The 25202-nt window shown below is 44.5% G+C and overlaps 1 protein-coding gene across 2 annotated transcripts in view; it reads left to right on the top strand.

Annotated features, from left to right (window-relative positions):
* Positions 1 to 25202, top strand: part of POLR2B (RNA polymerase II subunit B) — a 726171-nt gene that overhangs the window by 281647 nt on the left and 419322 nt on the right. For both annotated transcript variants that reach the window (XM_077475735.1, XM_077475736.1), the window contains 2 exons: positions 8997 to 9116; positions 9204 to 9390. In XM_077475735.1, the coding sequence (XP_077331861.1) occupies positions 8997 to 9116; positions 9204 to 9390 (307 nt within the window). The remainder of the gene's footprint in view (positions 1 to 8996; positions 9117 to 9203; positions 9391 to 25202) is intronic.

The raw sequence follows: 25202 nt of genomic DNA, 5'->3' as shown, positions 1-25202 counted from the left end.
CTGGTGCACTGTCCCCAGGCAAACTTCTCCTACAATGACCCACCCCAGGTCCAGTCTTTGTACGTAGGGGCCATTATAAGGTCCATTGATTTGCTTGCGCACCTTGTGTACCTGAAGGATGTCTCTCCCAAGAAGTAGGATAGAAACATCTGGCTCAATAGCTGGGATAAGGTGAGTAATTGAACGGAGGTGCGGGTGGTGATGGGCTACTTCTGGAGAGGGAATATCTGTTTTGTCCAGTATCCTTCCACACTCTATTAGGGTAGGAAGTGGGAACTGTACTTTCTTATTGAAGGATTCAATGGTAAAGTCAGAAGCTCTTCTCCCTGTGGTTTCAATTGTCCCTGCACATGTTCTTAGAGTGTATGGAACTGCACTTGCCTTAAGATTAAAGATATCAAAGAATTCTGACTTTACAAGGGATCTGTTGCTCTGTTCATCTAGCACATTTTCACTGCCCTTTCTCTCTTGCCAGTGGGATACACAGTCGCTAAACAGATTTTAGAGCATGAACATGCACTCTAGCCTTGTCCACATACTTTAGTGCAATTAGACATCACTGAGGGTGGGGTCTCTTGTTGCTCCCTGCTCTGATCTTTCCTGAGTTCTACAGTCTTTAGTGGGACAGGAGCAGGGCCTGGGTGCAAAGCTGCTCTATGTCTCACTGCCACATTCTGTACATTCTACTGGTATTTTGCAGTTTTTGTCAATGTGTTAAGTAGATCCGCAACACTTGAAACAGATGCAGTTTTAAGGAAGGACATCCGCTCTGAAAAGGGTTTGCCACTAAAGAAATGTCTTTTCATATCTTTAGTGGATGTGGTTTTTGTGTATTGGGCAATGTCTATCAGGGTTTTCTATGGTGTGTACCTTGTGGTTGATAGTCTGTGACTTCTATAGGTACAGACGTTTTGTGTGTGGATACAGAAGTCCTACCGTGAGGTTTCTTAGGTCTGTGTAATTGATTGCTGCTGGTGGTAAAGGTGAAACTGGGATCACTTTCAATTTTCGCTTGCTGTCAGACAAACCTCAAACACAGAGAAAGGGGGGAAAGCAACTCCATAATCTTCTTTGAGTTTACCTCCCACAGACATCCACTTGTCTTGCAGATTTGAGGGTAGTTTCTCTACTATGGGATTGATGCCTCTAGCTGTATCTAGATATGAAAGTCCTGACAAGTAGCCATCCTCCTTGGCATATTCTATCTCTAGTAGAAGATCACTTAGTTCTTGTAGCCGCACGTTGTCTCTGTAGCCCACCTTGGGAAAGACTTTAAGTTTTTTTTCAACAGTGCTCCTTCTATTACCTCTGGGGATTCATACGTTTCTTCTAGTCTTTTCCAGGTCATATTGAGTCCTGCTGCAGGGTTGAACAGGTTTGCTCTTCTCATCCTCTTAGCATGCTCTGCTAACTCGGTACCTAGCCATTTTATCATTAAATTATTTCTGCTGGTGAAAAGTTCACACCTTCAGTGGCATTCAGAAAGGAAGCTTTCCATGCCCAATAGCTTTCAGGGCAGTCATCAAATTGGAAAAAGCCTGAGCTAAGCATTTAGTTGCGGATGAGATATTTGGTGACATCCTCTGCACATTGTTGTTCGCACATGTAATGTATATCGGTTGAGGCGATGGGAACACTTGTTTTTTTGTATTTAGGGGTTTCTGGTGCTTCATTCTTTGCTTGCAGCCACTGACCTTGTGTGTTTGATTGGGCCTGCTCAGGGGGCATGTTGATCTGGGCTCGAATTCCTTTGCTTCAGGTTTAAGAGACTGTTCCTTACTGTGCATCAGTAAGGTTTTGCATGTACTCGCACGATCTGCAGAGAATAGAGGTTTCTCATATTCACCGACCGACAGAGCTCCTCTCTATCAAAATGGGTTGTCAGCCCTATCACTGGAGATTACTAGGCAAAGTTGTAATACAACACTTCTGAACTTTTAGTTCCGCCCAGGGGGTGGTCCCTAGGCTACAACCCCCACAGCCTGCCCTAGCAGACTGTTTTATTTTGTCTAGCGAAGGAGATGCATCTAGGAACCCTGCGGACCCATAGGTCCGTGTTTTTTTTTTTTTTAATGCAGAAGCTTGGCTTTTTGCGCAAGATGAATGATCCTGTGATCTTCTATCAACAGCCGGCTGGGTGACAGGCTGGTTAAATTATCCTTGTAGTCTCCTCAGTCCGGCCATCGAGCGTGTGCAGGTCACAGCTGCGGCTCGGCAGGCCACAATATACCTCAGCTCCAGAGGTGGTCGGTGAGCTTTATGCTCCGGGGCATACATATGACTGGGCTACTGATGTCTGCGTCACAGTATGCCGGGCCAGTAGTCTTCCCTGTACTGATCAGGAGTTGACTACCATGGAATGTCCCCCAGCTCTTCAGGACTGGTAAGTACAGCTCTCCCTGTCTTGGCAGGGTGGAGCAGCTGGGCATTCCCTGGGAGGTCTATTCGGGGCCCTCCTCACCCCCCTCTTCGCTCACCTGTCCGGGGGGGGGGGGGGGCGGCTTTTATGCTGAACGGTGTGTGCGCCCTGGGCTCTAACCTGGGGGATTAGCGGTACTGGGGTGCCTGGGTCCTGCAGCTTAATCCTGCTGGATGCCTGTGTGGTCTGCCCCTGTGTTGGTGCGGTGCTGTCTGCCACATGCTTTCTCTGCCTCTCATGGCGCTGATGGGCAGCCATTTTAAGTGTGGGAAAGGGTCAGACATGCTTCTGGCTTCAAGCGGCCATTTTCCTAGCGATTCTCTATTGGAACACTGGCCATTTTCTTGTAGCCGGACCACGTTTTTAGCAGCAGCCCCTGTGCCCTCCGCTTCCTGTTTGGTCATCACAGAGCGCTGGGAGGTTTTTCCTGTGATTCTGGACACGTGTCTGATCACTCATTGATCGCTCACCAGCTTTGGTACCTCTGCATCTGGGAGCGCTGGGGATCTACAGGCACTGCTGTAATACAGCGCGGAACTGCTCGGGGTGTTGAGTCCAGCGGGCTAGAGCTCCTCAGTCAGCGGCAGCAGGAGGGTGGGACTGTCACTGTCCCAAGTCCCCTTCGGGTGGCAGACAGGGTAGGGTCAGCATGGCTTCAGAAACTGGTGTTTCTTCCCCCGAAATCCAGGCAATTGCGACCGGGTCACCTGCGGACTGCGCTGTCCCTATGGACACATTTTACTGCGGTCCTCAATTCGTTCGTTGCCAAGAGGCGGTACGTGGGAAGAAAGGTGCTAAAAAGTGGCCCCTGCCCCCCTGTCCTCTGGGGAGAGCTCTGACGCAGACTCGGGTCCTGCTGAGCCCAGCTACCCCTGCTCTGTCTTGTCAGATGACGCTGACCAGAACCGTTCGGACAGTGAGGATGAGCCCCCGTCCGGGTCTGTGCGCGACAAAGCGCTAGTTGGAGCACTTATCACAGCTGTGTGTGATACCCTGAAGATTCAGGAGCCAGTAGATCCCTCTGCTGATGTACCGGTCCCTTTTGGGTCCCGCAAGCCAGCACATTCACCTAAGGTATTCCCATTTCTGACTTATTTTGACAAGTTAATTTACAAGGAATGGGGTCGCCCACAACGGACCTTTTTGGTCCGCAAATGCATGGTGGTGCATTAACCCTTTGAGGAAAGCCTCAAGAAATAGTCTGCTTCTCCAGACGTGGACCCCCCAGGATCCAGGTTAAATAAAGTAACCACGATCCTGGTTGAGGGGACTCCTGCATTCAAGGATCCCACGGACAAGGAAGGCTGAGGCGGTGGCTCGTTCCTTGTTTACGGTTATGGGGTCAGCCGCACGACTGGTACTGGCATCCGCACTTGTGTCGCAGACACTGACCGAGTGGGCAAAACTTTTGCACCGCGAATTGAGAGAGCAGCAGGCCTCCACTGTCTGCGTGGAACTAGCAGACCAACTAGTACAAGGCCTTAAGTACGTCTGTGACGCAGCCCTGGATACTCTCCCTCTGTTATCCAGGGCTTCAGTGTTGGCTGTGGTGCTGAGGCGCCTGATTTGGCTTAAATGCTGGTCTGCTGACCAGGCATCAAAGAATGCCCTGACTGATCTTCCTTTCCTTGGCGACCAGCTCTTTGGAGTCTCGTTGGATGACCTTATTAAAAATGCCACTGGTGGTAAGAGTACTCTACTCCCACAGGCCAGGAAGGCTAAGGAGCCACGCTGCAGGCAAGGGCCCTCTCTTTCCACTCGCAAGCGGCTTTTTTGTCCGCCCGGTGCTTCGACGAAACGTCCCCAGCCCGACAGGATGCCCACGGATGGTCAAAATCGTCCCTGGAACTGCAAGCCTGCGAATAAATGCTACAGCATGAAGGTTTGCCCCCACCCATGTCTTGGTGGGGGGTCACCTTCGGGAGTTTGCAGCCCGGTGGTCCTCCGGTTATCTGACCAATGGGTCTGCGATCTGATTTCCACAGGCTACAAGATAGAGTTCCTCTCCGCCGCCAAACAGATTCTTCCCCTCCAGCATATACCCGTATCCCCGGTTTGCTGGTAGGCCCTGTTGGGGGCGGTAAGGGACTTGCTGAATCGAAGGGTGATTGTGCCAGTTCCGAAACGCTTCCAGGGATTCTACTCCAAATCTGTTTGTGGTTCCCAAGAAGGAAGGGGTACGTCCGATCTTGGACTTGAAAGCCCTCAATCACTTTGTAAAAGTGCAGAGGTTCAGAATGGAATCGGTTCGCTCAGTAGTCTCTGCACTCCAAGGGGACTCCCTGGCGTCCTTAGACATCCAGGATGCGTACCTGCCCATACCCATATAACTTCGGCATCAAAAGTTTCTGCGTTTTGCAGTCGGAAGCCCATTACGAATTTGTGGCTCTTCCTTTTGGTCTGGCATCAGCCCCCCGAGTCTTTACTAAGGTACTGGCTCCAGTATTGGCGTTGCTGAGACAACGTTGGATCGCAATCGTGGGCTACCTGGACGATCTGCTTATGAGAGCATCTTCCGCCTCAGAATTAGAGGAGGATATGGCGATCACCATGCAGACCCTGCAAGAATTTGGGTGGCTGTTGAACCTAAAGAAGTTGGTGATTGTGCCGACCCAGCGTCTGGAGTACCTCGGTTTTACTTTTGGACTCCTGGGAAGCAAGAGTTTTTCTCCCTTCAGACAAATTGCAGACTCTCAGGTCCGCAGTGAAACTGCTGATTATGAACCGCAAGTGGTCGTCGCTCCAGTTTTGGATGCGAGTACTGGGACTCATGGTAGCCTCCTTCGAGGCAGTACCTTACGCCTAGTTCCACACCAGAGTACTGCAGAAGGAGATCTTGTTAAAATGGGACAAGTCTCAGTTGTCCCTAGATTTACAGATCCAGGTGAGCCAGCCAGTCAGGGACTCTCTGATCTGGTGGTTGAGGTCCCTGGTGATTCAGTCCGGAAAATCGTTCCTTGCTCTGAAATGGATGGTGATCACTACGGATGCCAGTCTATCCGGCTGAGGTGGAGTGATGGGGGTTCAGTCGACTCAGGGCCTCTGGTCGGCGGTAGATTCTGAGTTGCCGATCAATCTGCTCAAATTTAGAGCGATCAGGCTGTGTCTCCACACGTGGTTGGTGAGTCTTCAAGGGCGTCCGATCAGGATTCAGTTGGACAACGCCATGGCAGTGGCATACATAAATTACCATCCCGGGAGTGGAAAACTGGCTGGCGCGCTATCTGAGTCGACAGATGCTGGACCCAGGAGAATGGGCATTGCATCCGGAGACATTCAGGCTACTGTGCCTGAAGTGGGGAACACCAGATGTGGATCTACTGGCCTCCCGTCTCAATCGGAAGGTGCCAAGATTTGTGTCCAGGACAAGAGATCTGTGGGCGAACGTGTCAGGCGCTCTGGTGGCTCCGTGGGATCAGTACCAGCTGATCTACGCCTTTCCTCCACTGAAATTGTTGCCACGTCTGCTTCGCTGAGTGGAAGCCGAGGGGTTCCCAGCAATACTGGTAGCCCCAGATGGCCTCAGCGTCCCTGGTGCGTCTGGTGGTAGACGCTCCCTGTTGACTGCCGTTGCGGGAGGGCCTCTTATCTCAAGGTTCAACTTTTCATCCTGCTGTACCATCGCTGGCTTTAACAGCATGACTATTGGGAGCCAGGTGTTGAGGAACCGGGGTCTGTCGGGCTTAGCGAGTCCAACTATGTTTAGGGCACGACAATCTTCTCGGAAGATATAATATTGTATCTGGAAGGCTTACATTTCCATGTGTGAGAAGAAAGGTTGGCATCTCTGTTCCTTTTTCTATAGCGAGGATCTTGCTGTTTGTCCAGCGAGGAGTAGACCAGAGATTGGCATTGAGCACCATCAAGGGGCAGATCTCAGCCCTGGCTGTCTCTTCCCCCCCCCCCCCCCCATGACCCCTGACGCTGTACTGTTGTGTTAATGCACTGTTTCATTACTTCCGCAATGGTTGCGGTCTTGGAGTTCACTCCTGTTGCGGATACCCGGTTATATGGTGGTGTTTTTCCACACTGTAGTTTTTTTGTGGGTTTAGTTTCACTAGTTCCCACTTTCCATGGTGTATGAAGTTTTTATGCTTTTTTCCCACCCCTCATTTGGCACTGCTTGGGGGCGTCCCGTTTTGTTAGAGAGGAGCTGTATCGGTCAGTGAATATAAGAGAAAATAGGATTTTTTGTACTCGCCGTAAAATCCTTCGCTGTAATTCACCGCTCGACACACTCCTTTTTCTCTTTACGTTATACTGCTTGTTGACGTACTGAGTCTGCTAGGGCAGGCTGTGGGGGTTGTAGCCTAGGGACTGCTCCCTAGGTGGAACTAAAAGTCCTGAAGTGTTGTATTACAACTTTGCCTAGTAATCTCCAGTGATAGGGCTGACAATCCATTTTGTTACAGAGGAGCTGTGTTGGTCGGTGAATTGTAGAGAAAATGATTTTACGGTGAGTACAAAAAAATCTAAAGTCTTTATAGGATTTTTCACTTCCTGACCGACTTGTTCCCATGTAGGCAGCGGCCTCTGCTTCAGCTGCTGCAGCAGCGGTCTGTCGCTTCAGGATGAGCAATTTTGATTCTAATTCCGCTTCTTTTGCTATGGCAGCTTTCTTTGCTGCCAACTCCGGCATTATCATGGCTTTTTCTGCATACTGTAACTGGACATGGGCAGCTTCTGCCTTGGCACGAGCTTTAGCTGTTGAGCTTGCTGAGGACATCTTGCTAGCCTGTGAAGATCTGGACACATGCGATTGTGCATCGTCTTGCTGGGCACTGGGAATCTTCTCCCTGCCTTGCTGTGTCAGCGGTAGTGTCATCAGCCTGGTACTTTGTTCCTGATCTTAGACTCATGCTGCAGAAATGGTGTCTGTTTATTTCAGACCACCATGTGGATGTCTTTTTTAACCACTTACAGACCGGACCATTTTGCTGGTCAAAGACTAGACCACTTTTTGTGATACGGCACTGTCGCTTTAACTGACAATTGCGTGGTCATGCGACGTGGCTCCCAAACAAAATTGACGTCCTTTTTTTCCCCCCACAAATAGAGATTTCTTTTGGTGGTATTTGATCACCCCTGCAGTTTTTTTATTTTTTGCGCTATAAACAAAAATAGAGCGCCAATTTTCAAAAAAAAAACGCATTATTTTTTTACTTTTTGGTATAATAAATATCCCCCAAAAATATAAACATTTTTTTCCTTCAGTTTAGGCCGATATTCTTCTACATGGTTTTTGGTAAAAAAAATCGCAATAAGCTATTGATTGGTTTGCGCAGAAGTCATAGAGCTTACAAAATAGGGATAGTTTTATGGCATTTTTATTATTTTTTTACTAGTAATGGCGGTGGTCAGCGATATTTTTTATTTTTTTATTATTGTGACTGCGACATTATGGCGGACACATCGGACATTTTTGACACGTTTTTGGGACCATTTTCAGTTACACAGCAATCACTGCTATATAAATGCAGTGATTCCTGTGTAAATGACACTGGCAGTGAAGGGGTTAACCAGTGGGTGGCAATGTAGGGGTTGAGTGTTCCTAAGGGTGTGTTACTAACTGTGGGGGGTTGGGCTTTCATTTAGTGAACACTGATCTCTGCTCCAATCACATGGAGCAGAGATCAGCGTCACTGGTTGCTAGGCAGAATGGAGAAATGCTGTTTACAACGGCATTTCTCCATTCAGCTGTCTCGTGAGACAATCACAGGTATGCTCATGGCGTTCGAGTCCGCGGGATCCGCGACCGGACTCACGGGGGTCCCGACCGGCACGCGAGCGTGCTACCGGCGGCGTGCTCGCGATGGCAGGGCGGCATTGAAGATTGGACGTACCTGTACGCCAATATGCCTGCCCGTGCCATTCTGCCGACTTGCATCGGCGTGCGCTGGTCGGGAATCTGTAAATGTTCTGCTTCGTGTTATTGAACTGTTGTATAACACTAGTCAGGTGACTTAACAATAATTCAGAAGTCATGAAACGTGAGACATCAGATCTGTATGTTTTCTTTTTTCCGAATAACTTAGTTTATACTTATGTTGTAGTTTTACAAACCTGTGTCAGTACATTAAAACGCACTCTCACTCTATCGGTGAAAGTACTCGCAGACAATTCCACCATTAGTCCAGGAATAGTTAAGCTCTACTGCACGCAGTCAGCTTGGATCAAGGAGCAATCATTAAAATGATGGAAATACAGTTCCAGGTTAAAGGTTACTACGTTTCACTGTGAAGAACATATCACTTCTTGTCAAGCTGTGATGAAATGACTAACTCTGACCACTAGATGGCAGCAACGCGAAAACTAACATTGCAGTATAATCTGTAATAGCACATATTACTATGAAAAATATGGGCAGAACACCCACCAAACAATTGTCGTCCTCACGATGCCATTTAGTCTGGGTTTGCATTTGCACTATTCTGAATGCAGGGCAACCTGCACAGAATACGTCAAAACAGAAAACGTCAAAGGCTATCTGTCTTGCGGTAGTCAAGCGGACTGCTAATACAAGTGTTTTTAGGAGTGGAAAAATTTGATTTACAAAGGTTTTTTATTTTTGCTTCAGGTACATGGTGCATCGACTGCTTCTTGCTGCTTTGGGAAGAAGAGAGCTTGATGATAGAGACCATTATGGAAACAAAAGACTAGACCTCGCGGGACCTCTGCTTGCCTTTCTCTTCAGAGGGTAATAAAAGCCATCTTAAACAAGCTTGTTGAATAGTTCTAGTTATGTCTTAAAACAGTTCTACATGGATTGTTGTTGTTTTTATAGAATGTTTAAGAACTTGCTAAAAGAAGTAAGGATCTATGCGCAGAAATTCATTGATCGAGGAAAAGACTTTAATTTGGAACTGGCAATTAAGACGAGAATAATTTCAGATGGCTTAAAGTACTCCTTGGCTACTGGAAACTGGGGCGACCAAAAAAAAGCCCATCAAGCTAGAGCTGGTGTATCACAGGTGAGTTTATTTAGTGCTTTAGAAAACAAAAGCTGTTAAGTTTAGTGTTAAATCCCTACATGCAAACAGAATGCAAAATTATTTATAATTCTGTTGAGCAATGCTCATCATCCAGGCACAAATAGGTCTTGGATCACCCTCACACTACCCCAGTAGAAGTTTAAAGCTGATGTCAAAGTTTACTTTCAGTCTAGTTTGGGCCAAGCTGGCCCAAACAGACTGTGTCCTAAACTAATGTATAACTAACTAGTACATATAAACTGTATGTAGACTACAAATTTTCTTGTGATTGGCTGAGTCAGATCATGCCATTGGCCTTCCCCTCCAACTCATCCAATAAGAGCAAGCTTTGTATGAATTGTTGGATTACAAAGCTGCCTATTCATGGTTAAGAGCCTGATACTATTTTGCTCTGGGTGTAAGACAGGAAGGTCTTGTCTCACATCTGTAACACAATGATGTAGCTGAGGCTACGTGCAGTTTATACAGCGTGCCCAGTGGGTGCACGTTGGTGAAATGGTTTTATACCATTCATGTATTGTACTATCCTTACAAATGTAAACAAAATACCAGTGCTTGTGACCAATGTGCCATTAAATCATCCAACGACTTTATTCCTAATATTTACCAAATAGTTTTTGAACTAAACTGGGATGGCATAAGAATATGAGGGAAAGGAGATTTTCAGAGTATAACAATATTTAAAATGGAGAAATTTAATGTTTTTTTTTGAAACACTGGCCGAGTTTATTCAAAGATAGGTTAATTTGGGAGAATTTTATTCCATCTCTGTGTTTAGAAAAGCCCCCTCACTTTGCACTAAATTAGTGCATAATGTGATAGAAAAAAGTTTCCTTTTTTTTTAAAGGAATAATTTCTTTTTATGCTACTCAAACATTTTTGGCACTGTAGGTATATTTACTGTGGACATGGTGCACACTATTCTTTGATATTTAAAGCGGACCTTGACCTGCCTTGTGAAGTCTTCCTCCCTCCTCCCTCGACCTCTGATCCCCAACTCTACTCAAATGGGGCTGTTTGTTTTTTTCCGTTAACTTTTTTCTCCATAAAAGCACAGTCCTATCCCTCTGTGCCCATATTCGCCTAGGTTCTCCAAGCTATGGCCCTCCAGTTCAGGAACTAAAATTCCCATCATCTCTGTGTATGTCCGTTTTACAATGCCTCATGTGATGTGTAGTTCCTCAACATCTGGAGGGCCATCGTTTGGAGATCCCTGGCCTAGACGAATGACATGCATTGCGCTCGCTGGGTCACCTTAGGTATGCATGTCCTGTATCCCAGGAGGTCTTGAGTCTTCCATTCAAAGCTAGTAGGAAGGGGCAGGCCTAGCAGTGTCATCGCGAGGCCTGCTGGCAGAACCCGGAAGGTCTGGTAGGTGTCTCTGTCACGACTAACATGGTGGCATGGGGCAGAGCTGTGTCTGGTCACAGAAGGTTGTCAGCTAGACAACACTGTATCCGGTGGCTGGGTGAGTGCCTACAACACCACCAGGTAAGCAGGGGGGGAAAATTTTTTTTAGGCTTGAAGTTACTATTTAATTGATGCACTTTTCATTGAATTGCATAGGATTGTGTAGCATATGTTTTGATGGACATTATTTGAAGTTGTTGCACATTTTGGGTGTTTCTCATTTAATGACTTGGTAGTTACAAGTACTTTGGTATATTTTTATTTTATTTTGTTTACATTAGTAAACTCAGCTCACCCCATCAATCTCCTCATGCATCACTGATCTACTAACAGACATATCAGCCTGGATGTCACACCACTTCCTCAAACTTAATCTATCTAAAACCGAGCTCTTAATATTTCCTCCCCCACATGCCTGACTTTTCTTTCAAGATCAATGGCACATCTATCAGTCCGTCCCCACATGCCAGGGTGCTAGGGGTAACCTTAGACTCCGAACTGTCCTTTCAGGCCCACATACAAGCCCTGTCCAAATCATGCTGCCTTAGCCTCCGCAACATTTCCAGAATTTGCCCTTTTTTAACGAATGACACCACCAAGTTTCTAATTCACTCCTTGGTCATCTCTCGCCTCGACTACTGCAACTCCCTCCTCGTTGGATTACCTTTACATAGACTATCCCCCCTTCAGTCCATAATGAGTGTTTCTGCCAGACCCATCCACCTTACCAGCCATTCAGTGTCCTCCACCCCTCTCTGCCAATCCCTGCACTGGCTTCCACTCACCCAACAAATAAAATTCAAAGTACTAACAATAATTTACAAAGCCATCCATAACTCTGCCCCTAGGTACATCAGTAACCTTGCCCCAAAATACCAACCAAGCCGCTCTCTTCGGTCATCCCAAGACCTCCTGCTCGCTAGCTCCCTTGCCACCTCCTCCCATGCTCGCCTCCAGGATTTGTTCAGAGCTTCTCCCATCCTTTGGAACTCCCTGCCTCAATCTGTCCGACTGTCCCCTAATTTATCCATCTTTAGACGATCCCTGAAAACCCTTCTCTTAAAAGAAGCCTATTCTGCTTCTAACTAACGGTTTTACTTCAATCAGCTCATCTCTCCCCCCCACAGCTATTACCTTTTGTATCAATTGCCCCTACCTTTTTAGATTGTAAGCTCTAACGAGCAGGGCCCTCTGATTCCTCTTGTACCACATTGTAATGTAACTGTAATGTCTGCCCTCATGTTGTAAAGCGCTGAGCAAACGGTTGGCGCTATATAAAAACTGTATAATAATAATTGGTAAAGATACCTGTATACCTGTATACATGAAATATTTGATATATTTGTGAATTTTTTTGGCACTTTTTTTTTTTCTTTTTTGCTTCTAAGGAAAGATTGTTTGGGCCAGCTTTAAAGTAAAAGTAGACACACATAAATACAGTTGCAAGATGTCTTGCCTGCCCTGCCAGTAACTTTGTACATTTTTTCCCCACCAGTGTGATAACAATTCTACTACATCAGAACTGTGACTGGATCATGAGCAAAATGCAACTGGTGGGACAGTCTCTGCTTTCCTCAACCAACAAGCTTAATTGGTTAGAGCACAGAGCAAGGGAGTTATTTTTTATTGACTAACACTGAATTCCCTCACTCTTCCAATCTAACTGGCATGTATGTGCCGTTGCTTTAGGGAGTGTGCGGTTACCGGCGGCTCCTGCAGGTGAGTGACCTCATGGTAGCTCCTGCCAATCAGTGATGCAGCCCTGCTATACCCGGAAGTAACTTCGGGAGTGATGATGGCCACTGGAACTGTGTACGAGGGCGGCTGTAGGGGCTTCAATCTCAGGTAAGTAATTCATAATGAGCTAGTATGCAAAGCTCATTATGCCTTTTTGTCTTGCAGGTTGTCCTAGGGTTTACAACCACTTTAACTACCCTGAAATTGACTGGTGTACTGGTGGTAATGCTAATCTCAAAGGATGTACATTTTATTGCAAATGTTCATATAAATGAAAATTCAAGTAAGAGTAACATGACCATTAAGACAGCAACAAAAAAAAACAGATCAGTGCTGCTCCAAGCCTGCAGTATCAGTCTCCTGGGTTTGCACTCTGTCACTGATAGCACCTGAATACAGAGCAAACTACGCTTTAATATACAATATGGCATACAAGTATCGCTGCACACTAGCTCGGATCCCTGCCCATTGGTCATGTCCGCTGACATGATTCACCCACATTTGGGCTTGGTCACAGAGGATTAGGCCTAATTTGGGTGAAACATGTCAGCTGGGCGGGAATGTGAGTTGAAGCTTGTCTTTCATTTACTTCACACTGGAGTTGAATACAGTTTGTACTAGAGATGTAAAACACCTGGAAATTTTGAATCAAGTAAAAATTTTCATTGTTCCCATTTTTTTTTTCCAGAAAACAGACATTTTTGTAAAAAATTATGAAAAGTTCAGTGTGGAGTAGGTTTATGAATTGGAAGTAGTTTTATTACCCTGGAAATTAGAAATCCCGTCTACATAAGTAGTATGCTTGAAATGTACAGCTTATTCAGTAAATTTTGCTTTTTGAAATTTTATATTTATTAGAAAAAGAGTAACAAGGGCTGTATATGTTAAGAACATTTCAACTACACAGGAGAACAGGTAACCACCCCTCTTACCGTCGTAATAATTTAAAGTGGTTGTAAAGTCAGGGTTTTTTTTATCCTTTTTCATTAAGATAAGCAATCTGTTTGCAGCAGCAATTATTACCTATTACTTACCTGAGCCCATCTCGATCCAGCGATGTTGGAGTGTCTCAGCTGCCCAGGACTCTTAACTGGCTGAGACAGCAGTATGGCACGATTGGCTCCCGCTGCTGTCAGTCAGTGAGCCAATGAGGAGAGGGGGGCTGAACCACTGCTCCATGTCAGAATGAACACGAGGAGCTTTGGCTCAGCTTGGGTGCCCCTATAGCAAGCTGGGGGGAGAGCCTGGAGTGCCAGCGAGGGGCCCGTGAAGAGGAGGGTGAACAGGCCTCATGTACACTGCTGCTGGTAAACTGACGTTCAGAGGCAGTTTGCTTCTTTTCAGCTGCCCCTGAACTCATCCAATGTTATCTTATGTGTATATGTACACAGGTTCGTTTATTGTAATTTTTAGGCAGTTGCGTTTTTAGAGGCCTTTCTTTGAAGGCAGGAGTTCAGACACTGAAGTTTCAGATGCTAAAGACGGTACCGGCGTTTAGCCACGTTTCGTTTACAGGCATTTTAAATTTTTGGCTATTTTGAAAAAATTTTTTTTTTTCAAACATGGCAAAACGCCGCTAAGTGCAGCAAATCAGATGTTTTTATCAAGTTAAATCGTTAGGAGAGGTAGTAAAAATGTCCCGTGTATGTTAAGCCTTACTGCTGCTGATGAAGAAACACAGATGATACAGAAGCAGCAGAAAGATTGTTTCTGGAATGTATACTCTGAAAGAGAAAAGCTAATTGCACTTTCATAATGGCCCTAGTTTAATTACATAAAGGTATTTTTTAATGTCTTTAGGGCACCTTTGGCGTGCAAGGATGTGTTTTCATCCTTGTAGCATTTGGAAAAGAATATTCTCACAACATTTGCAAATTGTAGCAGAAATTGCACTATGAAAATTGTTTCCAAACTCTAGAGGTTGGCCTTACAGTTTTACTGAGATGAGGAAAATTTAACTATTTACTGAGCAGAATATAGGTAAATATTATGGTGTGATGGTGAACACTTACAGAAATCATTTAAAGGTTAAAAAATAGACTCATTTGTTAGACAAATTTACTTTCTTACCTTTTTGTCCCATCAGGCCTTATCTACTGTTTCCCAATAATCACCCAATTGTTGGAGGTACAGTTTGCCCAACTGTAGGCCAAATAAACTGAAGCCTTTCCCCTGTAGTTCCTCGTAGTGGCAGAATGCATATTCTTTGAGAATTGCCTTGAGAAACAGCCTAAACATAGACAATGTAGCCATAACAGTGTTACTTGAATTGTATTCCAGGAGTTGCTGGTCTTCAGAAAACTTACAACAATTTGGGACTTTACATAAGGTCTCAAATCTTTTCATTAAGATCTCCATGCTGTATAGTTTGAATAAAAAAAATTATATATATAATTATTTTCACACTCACCCTCTGACCTTGCACAGAGCAGCCCTGATCCTACTCTTCTGTCCCATGCTGGCAGTCCTGTCTCCCATTGACTGGTGCCTGCTATGGGGGCAATTGTGCATGGTCGCTCCTGAGCCCCGCTCTGTGTCCATAAAACAGAGCCATAGTTTGCCCTCCTCGTTAGCTCACTGGCTCTGACAGCAGTGGAGGCAAATGTCTCAGTTAATGAGAGAGAAAGACCCAGGGCAGCCAAGGCTATCATGCACATTGCTGGATCGAGAGGTGGGGCTTTGAGTTTAATGGAGGAGCTGTGGGGGGAGCTGCACACATTTTTTTTGTTACCTTCATGCATAAAGTGCATGGAGGTAAAATTTACAACCACCAAATATACCCAAATCTAAAAATGTTTAGTAGAATTTTTGTGAACGGAATTACTCTGTGTAAACTAAACTATCCAGACAAGGCTGTCTTTCTACCCAGTAGAGAAGCCAGGAGTTTTTGCCCAGTTTAAAAGTTTCCCTGATTGGTTGTATAGGGTGGAATATAGGCTGCTTTGTGTTAACTGGGCTAAGGATCCTGCTGATAGGAGAAGTGAAAATAAAAAATGTGGCTGCTTTTCCATTTTGCAGTTACGTGCTGAGGGAGGGTAGAACTAATTCAACTTATCAGGATAAAGGAAAATTCCTTAATTCGGCTGCAGGAGATTTTTAGGGGAAATGGTGGCCTCCTTCCGGGCCGTCCCTTACGCGCAGTTTTATTCAAAGACTGCTTCAAGACACCATCCTGTCGGTCTGGAACAAAAAGGACTCAGGCCTTTTTCGTTTCCAATACGCTTGGCTCCCGACATAGGTCAGAGCCTAGATTGGTTGTTATCCAGCAGGAGGGAAAATCTTTATCCTGCAAGGTGTTAACAGATGCCAGGCTTCTAGGCCGGGGAGCAGCCCTGGAATAAGATTCTGTCCAAGGGAGATGGTCCATGTTAAAGGACCTTACCTATCAACTTTGTTGGAATTTTCAGGCAGTATATTTTGCCATAGAATCTTGGCGGTCAGATTATGGGACTGTCCTGACAGGATTCAGTCTGATAGAGCCATGGCGGTGGATTACATCGATCACCAGGGGGGAGGCACGAGATGTCGTGCAGCCCAAAAAGAGGTGAATAATGTTCTATCTTTGGCAGAACACATCACTCCTTGCCTATCGGCAATTTTAATATTTCAGGTGTACTGCTTGAGACGCCAACAACTATTTCCGGGAGAATGATCTCTTCACCCCGACATCTTCCTAGCAATGTCGGATGGGGTACTCCAGACATGGACCTATTTGCATCCCAGATTCATTAATAAGGTTGACAACTTTGTCAAACAAGGGGTCTGCTAGCAGGTGGAACAGACGCATTCGTTTTCCCAGGGGTTTCGTTTTCACTGATCTATGCATTTCCTCCAGCTCTGCTAATTCCACGCCTTCTCTGCAGGATTAAACAGGAACAGGAGGAGGTTTGGGGCCACAGATTCTGGTGGCCCCAGCCGAGTCCCAGAAGATCTTAATTTGTCGATCATAAAGAGGGCAGTAGAAGTCCTTTGGCCATTATAGCCAGCCCTTCTTGCACAAGGTCCGGTATGTTATCCTACTTTACGGACAAGGAGTTTAACAGGTTTGACTGTTGAATCCCACTCTCTAAAAGATTGTGGGTGATCTCCTTCAGTAGTGTCTACTTTGACTAATGCCAGGAAGCCGGCTTCTAGAATCACTTACTATAGAATCTGGAAGGCATAGGTTTCTTGGTATGGATCCAGGTGTTGGCTCCCCAGGAAGTATGTCAATAGGCAGCATTCCTGCATATGCGATCTGAAATGAAGCTGGCCTTGACTTTTATCAAGAGTCGGATCCAGACCGTGTCGTTGTCTTTTCCTATGGCCTCTTGCTTCCCACTCTTGGTGTGTTGCTTATTCAGGGGGTAACACTGTTTATTCCCCCTATCAGGGCGCCTCTAAATCCTTAGGATTTAAGGTTGGTCTTATCAGCTTTTGTTAAATTACCCATTTGAACCTTACGAGAAATTCTCTTGGTTCTTTGACAAAGAATCTTTTTTTTTTTTTATTTGCTTGCCAGCTCTTCTGCTAGAAGAGTATCGGAACTAACTAGGGATGCACCGAATGGGTTTTTTGGTGCCGAAACCGATACCGAAAATGAAAAATACACTAGGCTGAAAACCGTTACCGAAACAGCACCGAAACCGAAAATTGGCTTTTTTTTAAATATATTAACCACTTTCAGACCGGACCATTTTGCTGGTCAATGACCAGAGGTCTTTTTACAATTTGGCACTGCGCTGCTTTAACTGGTAATTGCGCGGTCATGCAATGTTGTACCCAAACAAAATTTGCGTCCTTTTTTTTCCCACAAATAGAGCTTTCTTTTAAAGGTATTTGACTGACTCTGCGATTTTTATTTTTATTTTTTTTTTTTATTTTTTTTGCGATATAAACGTAAAAAGACCGACATTTAAAAAAAAAAATATTTTCTACTTTTTGTTATTAGAAAAATCCAATAAACTAAATTTTAGTCATACATTTAGGCCAAAATGTATTCAGCCACATGTCTTTGGTAAAAAAAAGTCTAAGTGTATATTTATTGGTTTGCGCAAAAGTTGTCCAGTCTACAAACTAAGGTACATTTTCTGGAATTTACGCAGCTTTTAGTTTGACTGCCTATCTCATTTCTTGAGGTGCTAAAATGGCAGGGCAGTACAACCCCCCCCCCCCCCCCCCCCCCCCAAATGACCCCATTTTGGAAAGTAGACACCCTAAGGAAATTGATAAGAGGCATGTTGAGCCCATTGAATATTTAATTTTTTTGCCTCAAGCGATTGAATGACAAAAAATATATATATATTTTTTTTTTTACACAAAGTTGTCACTAAATGATATATTGCTCACACATGCCATGGTTATATGTGGAATTGTACCCCAAAATACATTCTGCTGCTTCTCCTGAGTACGGGGATACCACATGTGGTCGACTTTTTGGAAGCCTAGCCGCGTACGGGGCCCCGAAAGCCAAGCACCGCCTTCAGGATTTCTAATGGCATACATTTGTAATTTTCACTCCTCACTACCTATCAGTTTTGAAGGCCATAAAATGCCAAGATGGCACAACCCCCCCCCCCCCCCAAATTACCCCATTTTAGAAAGTAGACACCCCAAGCTATTTGCTGAGAGGCATGTTGAGTCCATGGAATATTTTATATTTTGCCACAAGTTGCGGGAAAATTCCAAACTTTTTTTTTTTCCACAAAGTTGTCACTAAATGATATATTGCTCACACGTGCTATGGGCATATGTGAAATGACACCCCAAAATAAATTCTGCTGCTTCTCCTGAGTATGGGGATACCACATGTGTGGGATTTTTTGGGAGCCTAGCTGCGTACAGGGCCCCGAAAGCCAAGCACCGCCTTCAGGCTTTCTAAGGTCGTATGCAGGGTCTCCACGAGGACGACAGAGTTCATTGTCTGCAGTTATGTGTTTATTGTTTTGTAAGTGACAGTGATCGATCGATACTGCACTTGGGTGGGCTGGGCTTGGCGGAGGGGCTAAACGCAGGTGCTAGCAGGTATCTGGGCTGATCCCGCTAACAATGCGTTTTTGGGAAACCTAAATTGCTGGCGATGCTAATATAGATCTGATCAGATATTGATCTGTTCAGATACTATATTACTAAGGGAGGTGTATGCTTTGCGCGTGGGTGTTAGCGGTACTGGCACTAACCTGACGCTGCCTGAGGCGACGCAGACCCTATCTGACCCTCAAACTTATATCACCCGCCGATCAAGGGGTTAAACCTTTATTAGGTAATCAATGGTGGGTGCCCTGAAACTATAAAAAAGTAACCAACCAGCGTCACCTGTAACAGTTATATGGTGATCACTGGTGAAAGGGTTAACTAGGGGGCAATCAGGGGGCTTTATGCGGTAGTATATGGGGGTCCCTGACGCTATAAAAAGCTGTGGCGAACCTAAATACCTACCTGCCTAACTAGCGTCACCTGTGACACTAATACAGCGATCAGAAAAACGATCGCTTATTGGTGACACTGGCGACGGGGGGTGATCACGGGGTTAAACCTTTATTGGGGGGGTTAGGGGGTACCCTAGACCTAAAGGGGGCTAACCCTAACTGTCCTAACAGTTATTGCAGTCACAAATGACACCAATGCAAAAAAAAAAATGCAATTGGTGTCACTGTGACTGGGGGTGCAGGGGTGATTGGGGGGGGGGTGAAGGGGGGGGGGGTGAAAGTGTGCCTGGCATGTTCTACTGTTAGTGTAGTGTGTTGGTGCAACTCGCTGATCATCTCTCCTCGGTGCCGAAATGAAAAAGACCTACAAGAGAAGAGATTACATCACTTCCTCTGCCTGTGTTTACAATACAGGAGAGGAAGTGATGTAGGGGAAGCATTTCATTCGTCAGGAGTGATCGCGAGGGGGTGGCCAGAATGAATGGCCGCCCCCTCATCCCGGATCGCTCCTGCAAGGAATCCGACCACCCGCGGGAAGGCATGGACATACCTGTACGCCAATATGCCTGCCCGTGCCATTCTGCCGACGTAAATCGGCGTGCGGCGGTCGGCAAGTGGTTAAAGAAAAAAAAAATATTTATATAAAATTGCCTTATAGTATTATTCATTATAGTATTCATATTCAACCGAATTATTATTAATTTTATGAATAAAAAAAGTCCAGTAATGTAAAATAACAGTACTTTAATAAAGCAACCCAAATAAATTGGACAGTGGACACAGAAGATGAAATCATAAAATACAAAATTTAATTATAAGTTACTACAGCATATCCTGCAGTGTAGACTGAAGTCAGTGCACATTGAACCTTAACAACAAAATAAATAGAAAAAATTAAATAAAATAATATAAAAATAAAATGACTAAGTCTAAGACTTAATGTCTTTTAGACTTTAATTTTTAACTTAAATCAGAAGAACTAGTAGTAATTCAGTTATCTCTCCCTAAGGTGTCAGCGGCTGCATGTGCGATAAAAGTGTATGTTGTAGCTGCGGGTTACATGCATAGTCATACAGTAGACCACACTGTTTTCCGGCCCCCGGGTATGAGCGGAGACATCCTGGAACACAGTCTACAGTCTGGTCTACAGCAGTGGTGCCCAGGCAATCACAGCAAGCAATGTAGACTAGTCTGTTTCTGGAAGTCTCCGCCCATATCTGGAACACAGTGTGGTATAGTGTATAGTACTGGAATATGTAGACAGCCACAGATACAGGACATACAGTTTTGCACATGCAGTGGGCTGAAAGCTTAGGGAGAGAATCAATGGCTGACAGTTTTGTCCCAACAACAAACTATAAAGAATAACAGTGACAGAAGGCTGTTATTCTGTTTCACAGTAATATATAAGTATGCTAAATGCAATAAATATATATTTTCAACCTGAGAGAACTGTAGTAATTTTATTTTTTTCCCCCCCAAGTTCTCTCCCTAAGGTGTCAGCGGCTGCATGTGCGATAAAAGTGTATGTATGTAGCTGCGGGTTACATACATAGTCATACAGTAGACCACACTTTTTTCCGGCCCCCGGGTATGAGCAGAGACATCCTGGAACATGGTCTACAGTCTGGTCTACAGCAGCGGTGCTCAGGCAATCACAGCAAGCAATGTAGACTAGTCTGTTTTTGGAAGTCTCCGCCCATATCTGGAACACAGTGTGGTATAGTGTATAGTACTGGAATATGTAGACCGCCGCAGATACAGGACATAGTTTTGCACATGCAGCAGGCTAAAAGCTTAGGGAGAGAGAGATATAGTTTGGCCCAACAGAAACAAACTATGTATGATGTCTGTGTACAGTACTAAAACTGGAGATCTCTTAAACTGAAGTGCAAAAAACTGTAGAACTACTACAATGAACAAGCAACTAATGACAGTATGGCACAACTAGACAACGGGAACATACTGGTAGTCAGTCATACTATGTTGTATGTGCCAATTGTCCAATAGCACAGTCCAATGCCAATTCATTTACTATGTTCAACAACATGGTAAAGGAATTGGTCTATGCTACGGATTTATAAATCTATTTCAGTATAAGTGGCAGATTTCGCTTTAAGAATAAAAGTTGCTCCGCTTTCTCACAGGAGAGATGGTTTCTCTTCTCGTCAAGAATATGAGATGCTAGACTGAATAGTCTCTCACTCTCTACTGGTGCTTGGGGCAGATAAATATCTGCATGCAATCTGTGCAAGCAAAGGAAAACGTTTGTTGATGCGCCAGTACACAAGGGGATTGTCACTTCTGGCGATAGGCTGTTCAGCTAAATAAATGTCCAGCTGTTGGCTAGCTGCACTTGTTGCACTGCTATGGACCAGGGTGCATTCATGTAAAATTTCTTCAAACATATCAGATATGGAGGGAGCGTGTTCCTCTTCACTTGTATGCAACCGTTTCTTATCACTTTCCTCTGTGCTACACCTCAATACTCCTTCACCGGATGCTTCCACCACCTTCATTTGTGCCTGTATCATTTCCCGTGCACGCTGCTTTTTCTCAACATTAAAACAATGCTCTTTAAATTGAGGCTTTAGAACTGTTGCAATGCAGTACAGAGGGTTGGACTTGGTGTCTTGAACTGGTTGGTAACAGCCTCCAGTAGAGTGGTTTTAGCCGTTTTTACGCCATGGTCTGTTTCTATCTCTTTTCCTAGCAGACGCTTCAGTGTGGCAATCAAGGGAATAACTTCAGAAATAAAAGCATTAGTTGAGCTTATTTCTTTTAACTGTTAAAATGGAGATAGAAGAGACAAACTATTTTCAACTAACATCCACTGATGTGCACTCAGTGTTGCCGACAGCTCGTAATCTGCAATGTATGCAGCTAAAACACACTTTTGTTCAAAAAGACTTTGCAGCATATAGTAGGTGCTGTTCCAACGAGTGGCTACATCTTGCTGCAGTCGTTTCGGTGGCATTCCAAACTGTATCGGCATAGCTTGTAATCTGGAATAAGCAAGCGGAGAATGCTTAAATTGACCCACAATTTTTTTTCTTCCTTTTGATACAATATCAGATATGGTGCGCTGACTCAGCAAGCCTTCATTCACAGCCAATTGCAGCGTGTGTGTCATACACGGTATGCTTTTAAGTTCACTGTCCTCCATTGCCTTTGCCATGTTCCGCGCATTATCTCGAACAATCAAATGCACTTTAGACTTCTCAATGTGCCAAGTGTCAAGCATGGATTTTAAAGTGTCAGCTATTGCTGCTGCAGTATGTGATCCAACAAACTCACGTGCGTTAAGTAGGATGTTTTGCAATTGAAATTTGTCATCTATCCACTGCGCTGTCAGGCTAAGCATGCTCGTTGGACTGACGTCTGAACTCCAAATGTCGGTAGTAAAACTAATTGCTATGATGTCGGTAGTCATGAGCTCTTGAACTTGTTTTCTAACACTGCAAAACAATTCAGGTAGACCGGTATCTGCAAAGTAGCGTCTGCTTGGTAGTGAGTAACGCGGCTCAATATGTTGCATGAGCCTACAGAATCCAATGTCCTCCACAACAGAGAATGGCTGGTCGTCTAATGCAATAAATTCCATAATTTTATCTGTTATGGCACGAGCTTTAGGACTGTCACTTGCAAATTTTTTAACCTTTTCAAAGACCGTGGCCACAGATGGTGTTAAGCTCAAGTCACTTTTTGGAAGTGGCACTGTTTTCTTGTAATCTGAATGCTGAACTGGATGTCGTGTTTTCAGGTGCTGTATCAAACCTGTTGTTGAAAAATGCCTTGGCACTGTACCCCCTCTTGAAATTTCTGCTGAGCAAAGACTACAGATTGCAAATTTGGGGTCTTTATCATAAACTTTAAAATATTTCCACACTGCAGACATGGTCCACCTTTGCTGGTAGCGCAGAATAGCATAGAATGATCTATAGTAGGAGTGAAATCTGAGGGGGAAAAGAAAAAAAAGACAAAATCAAGTTAAAAGCTAAACCCCAGGAGGCGGCTTTAAAAAAATAACAATCACTTTTTTTTTTTTTTTAAACGCTGCAGCTCTTGCCATGCAAGGTAGTTAATGTCTGCACTGCAGTACATCTGACTTGTACCAAAAAGATAATATAATTGCACTGATTAAATTTTATTGCAAATGGAATGGATTGCTTGCATGCAAATTGCAATTGCATGCTATATTTAATTTTTTTGAGCTATTCTGCAGTATAATATACTATAACTTCATGCGCTTGTTGTCATTGCATTTGTCAGCGTAGTATTTATTAACTAAGTTATACATGATTTGTTGAAACATGACAGTACACAATAAAATATGTAATATATAGTTATTAAATATAATATATTATATTGCGTACTGTCATGTTTTAAAAAAATCATGTGCTTGCTGTCATGTCGGTGTGCTATACTATACCAAAATGACAAATTCAATGACAAGGGCATACATTTTATAGTATACTAGTACTACAGAATAAATAGCATGCCATTCCATTTCAAATCAGTTTTATATAACATTTATTTTTTTTGCTACGTCAGATGTACTGTAGTGCAGACAGACATATTTAATACCATACTGCATGGCACAAAAGCGTAAGTACCGGTAATACATGTTGTTTGACTGCTATGACAGTTTCAGTAGTATAGTAAAATAAATAAGTTGGATTGTTTTGCAGTTTGAGGCAAATAGGCAATGCATTGCTCACCAGCGAATAGTAGTAATGGTAGCCATCCAGGAGGGACAGTGCCCACTCTTGTACTTCAGTATGCTATGTGCAGCCCTCTATGAAGCCGTCTCTCGGGTCGCGTCTCTTGGGTCGCGGCAGCGTCTCTCACAAGCACGAGGAGCGTCCGCGGGGAAGGTATCAGCGTCTCAGCAGGGAACGTGCTTACGAGTGCAGCGTCTTCTCCGCGAGGAACGTGCAAGCCGCCCACAGAACGAGTGATGTCATCCGAAGTTTCTACCACCGCTACTGCGAATTCGCGATTTTCGGTGCCATTATCGGCAAGAATTCTCTTCCGGCAAAGTGCCGAAAAGGCCATTTTCGGCCGATATGTTTCGGCAGCCGAAATTTTGGTACATCCCTAGAACTAACGGCTCTGTCTTATAAGAGCCATATTTCATCATGCAGAAGGATGAGGTGGTTTTATGTCCTCATCCTGAATCCTTACCAAAAGTAGTAACAGGGTTTCATTTAAACTAAGATATTCTTCCTTCTTTCTCCCCAGAAGCCTTAATCTGGGGAAGAGAAAGCACTACAGCCTCTTGATATAATAAGAGCAATCAGAACCTATTTAAAGGTGACCGCTCAGGTTCATGGAACACAGGTTTTGTTCTGCCAGAGGGTCCAAGATATTCACAGGCAGGGTCAGGATCCACTATTTTCCATATGGATTTGTCAAGTGGTTGTTCGAGCTTCAGCTTAAAGAAGAAAATGATTCTTCTCAGATTTAGAGCACACTCATCCAGGGTGATTAGTGCCTCTTGGGTGGTGCATCATCAGGCCTCTCTGGCTCAGTTCTGTAAGACCACAACTTGGTCTTTGGTGCAGACGTTTATCCGATTTTATCAAATCAATATTAAAGGTCATGAGGATATTGCCCAGCATATACTGCAGGCTGCAGTATGAGTCCTCTGGCCTCCTGTCCCCCCCCCCCCCCCTTTTTCAGTTGCCATTGCTATGGGACATTCCACATAGTTATTACTATGGCTCTGTGTCCCCTGATGAAAAAACTGAGGACTCCCAGCAATGAGGGGGGTTATAAGGGGGAAGTTCAGGCCTTAAGGGGTGTGCCAGTGTCCAGCACCTGATGGTCCGCTTTAACCCACGTAGTTATTACTATTGCTCTGTGTCCCCTGATGTACATCAAATAAAAGATTTTACAGGTAAGCTGTTTTAAAAATGTAATTTTCCTGTAACTTGTGGCAAAAATGGGACTTTTTTTTTTTTTTTTTTGCACAAATTTGTCACTAAATGATATATTGCTCAAACATACATGGGCATATGTGAAATTACACCCCAAAATATATTATTCTGCTTTCCCCGAGTATGGAAATGCCACGTGTGGGACTTTTTGGGAACCTAGCCACGTACGGAGCCCCAAAAAACAAGCACCACCATCAGGATTTCTAAGGGCGTAAATTTTTGATTTCGCGCGCCACTACCTATCGGTTTCGAAGGCCATAAAATGCCAAGATGGCACCCCCCAAAATGACCCAGT

Source organism: Lithobates pipiens, unplaced genomic scaffold, assembly GCF_037356315.1.
Source record: "Lithobates pipiens isolate NorthernLeopardFrog02 unplaced genomic scaffold, aLitPip1_a1.2 Scaffold_13, whole genome shotgun sequence".
NCBI lineage: Eukaryota > Metazoa > Chordata > Amphibia > Anura > Ranidae > Lithobates > Lithobates pipiens.
Note: the sequence above shows the minus strand (reverse complement) of the source record. Positions and strands in the feature narration are given on the sequence as shown.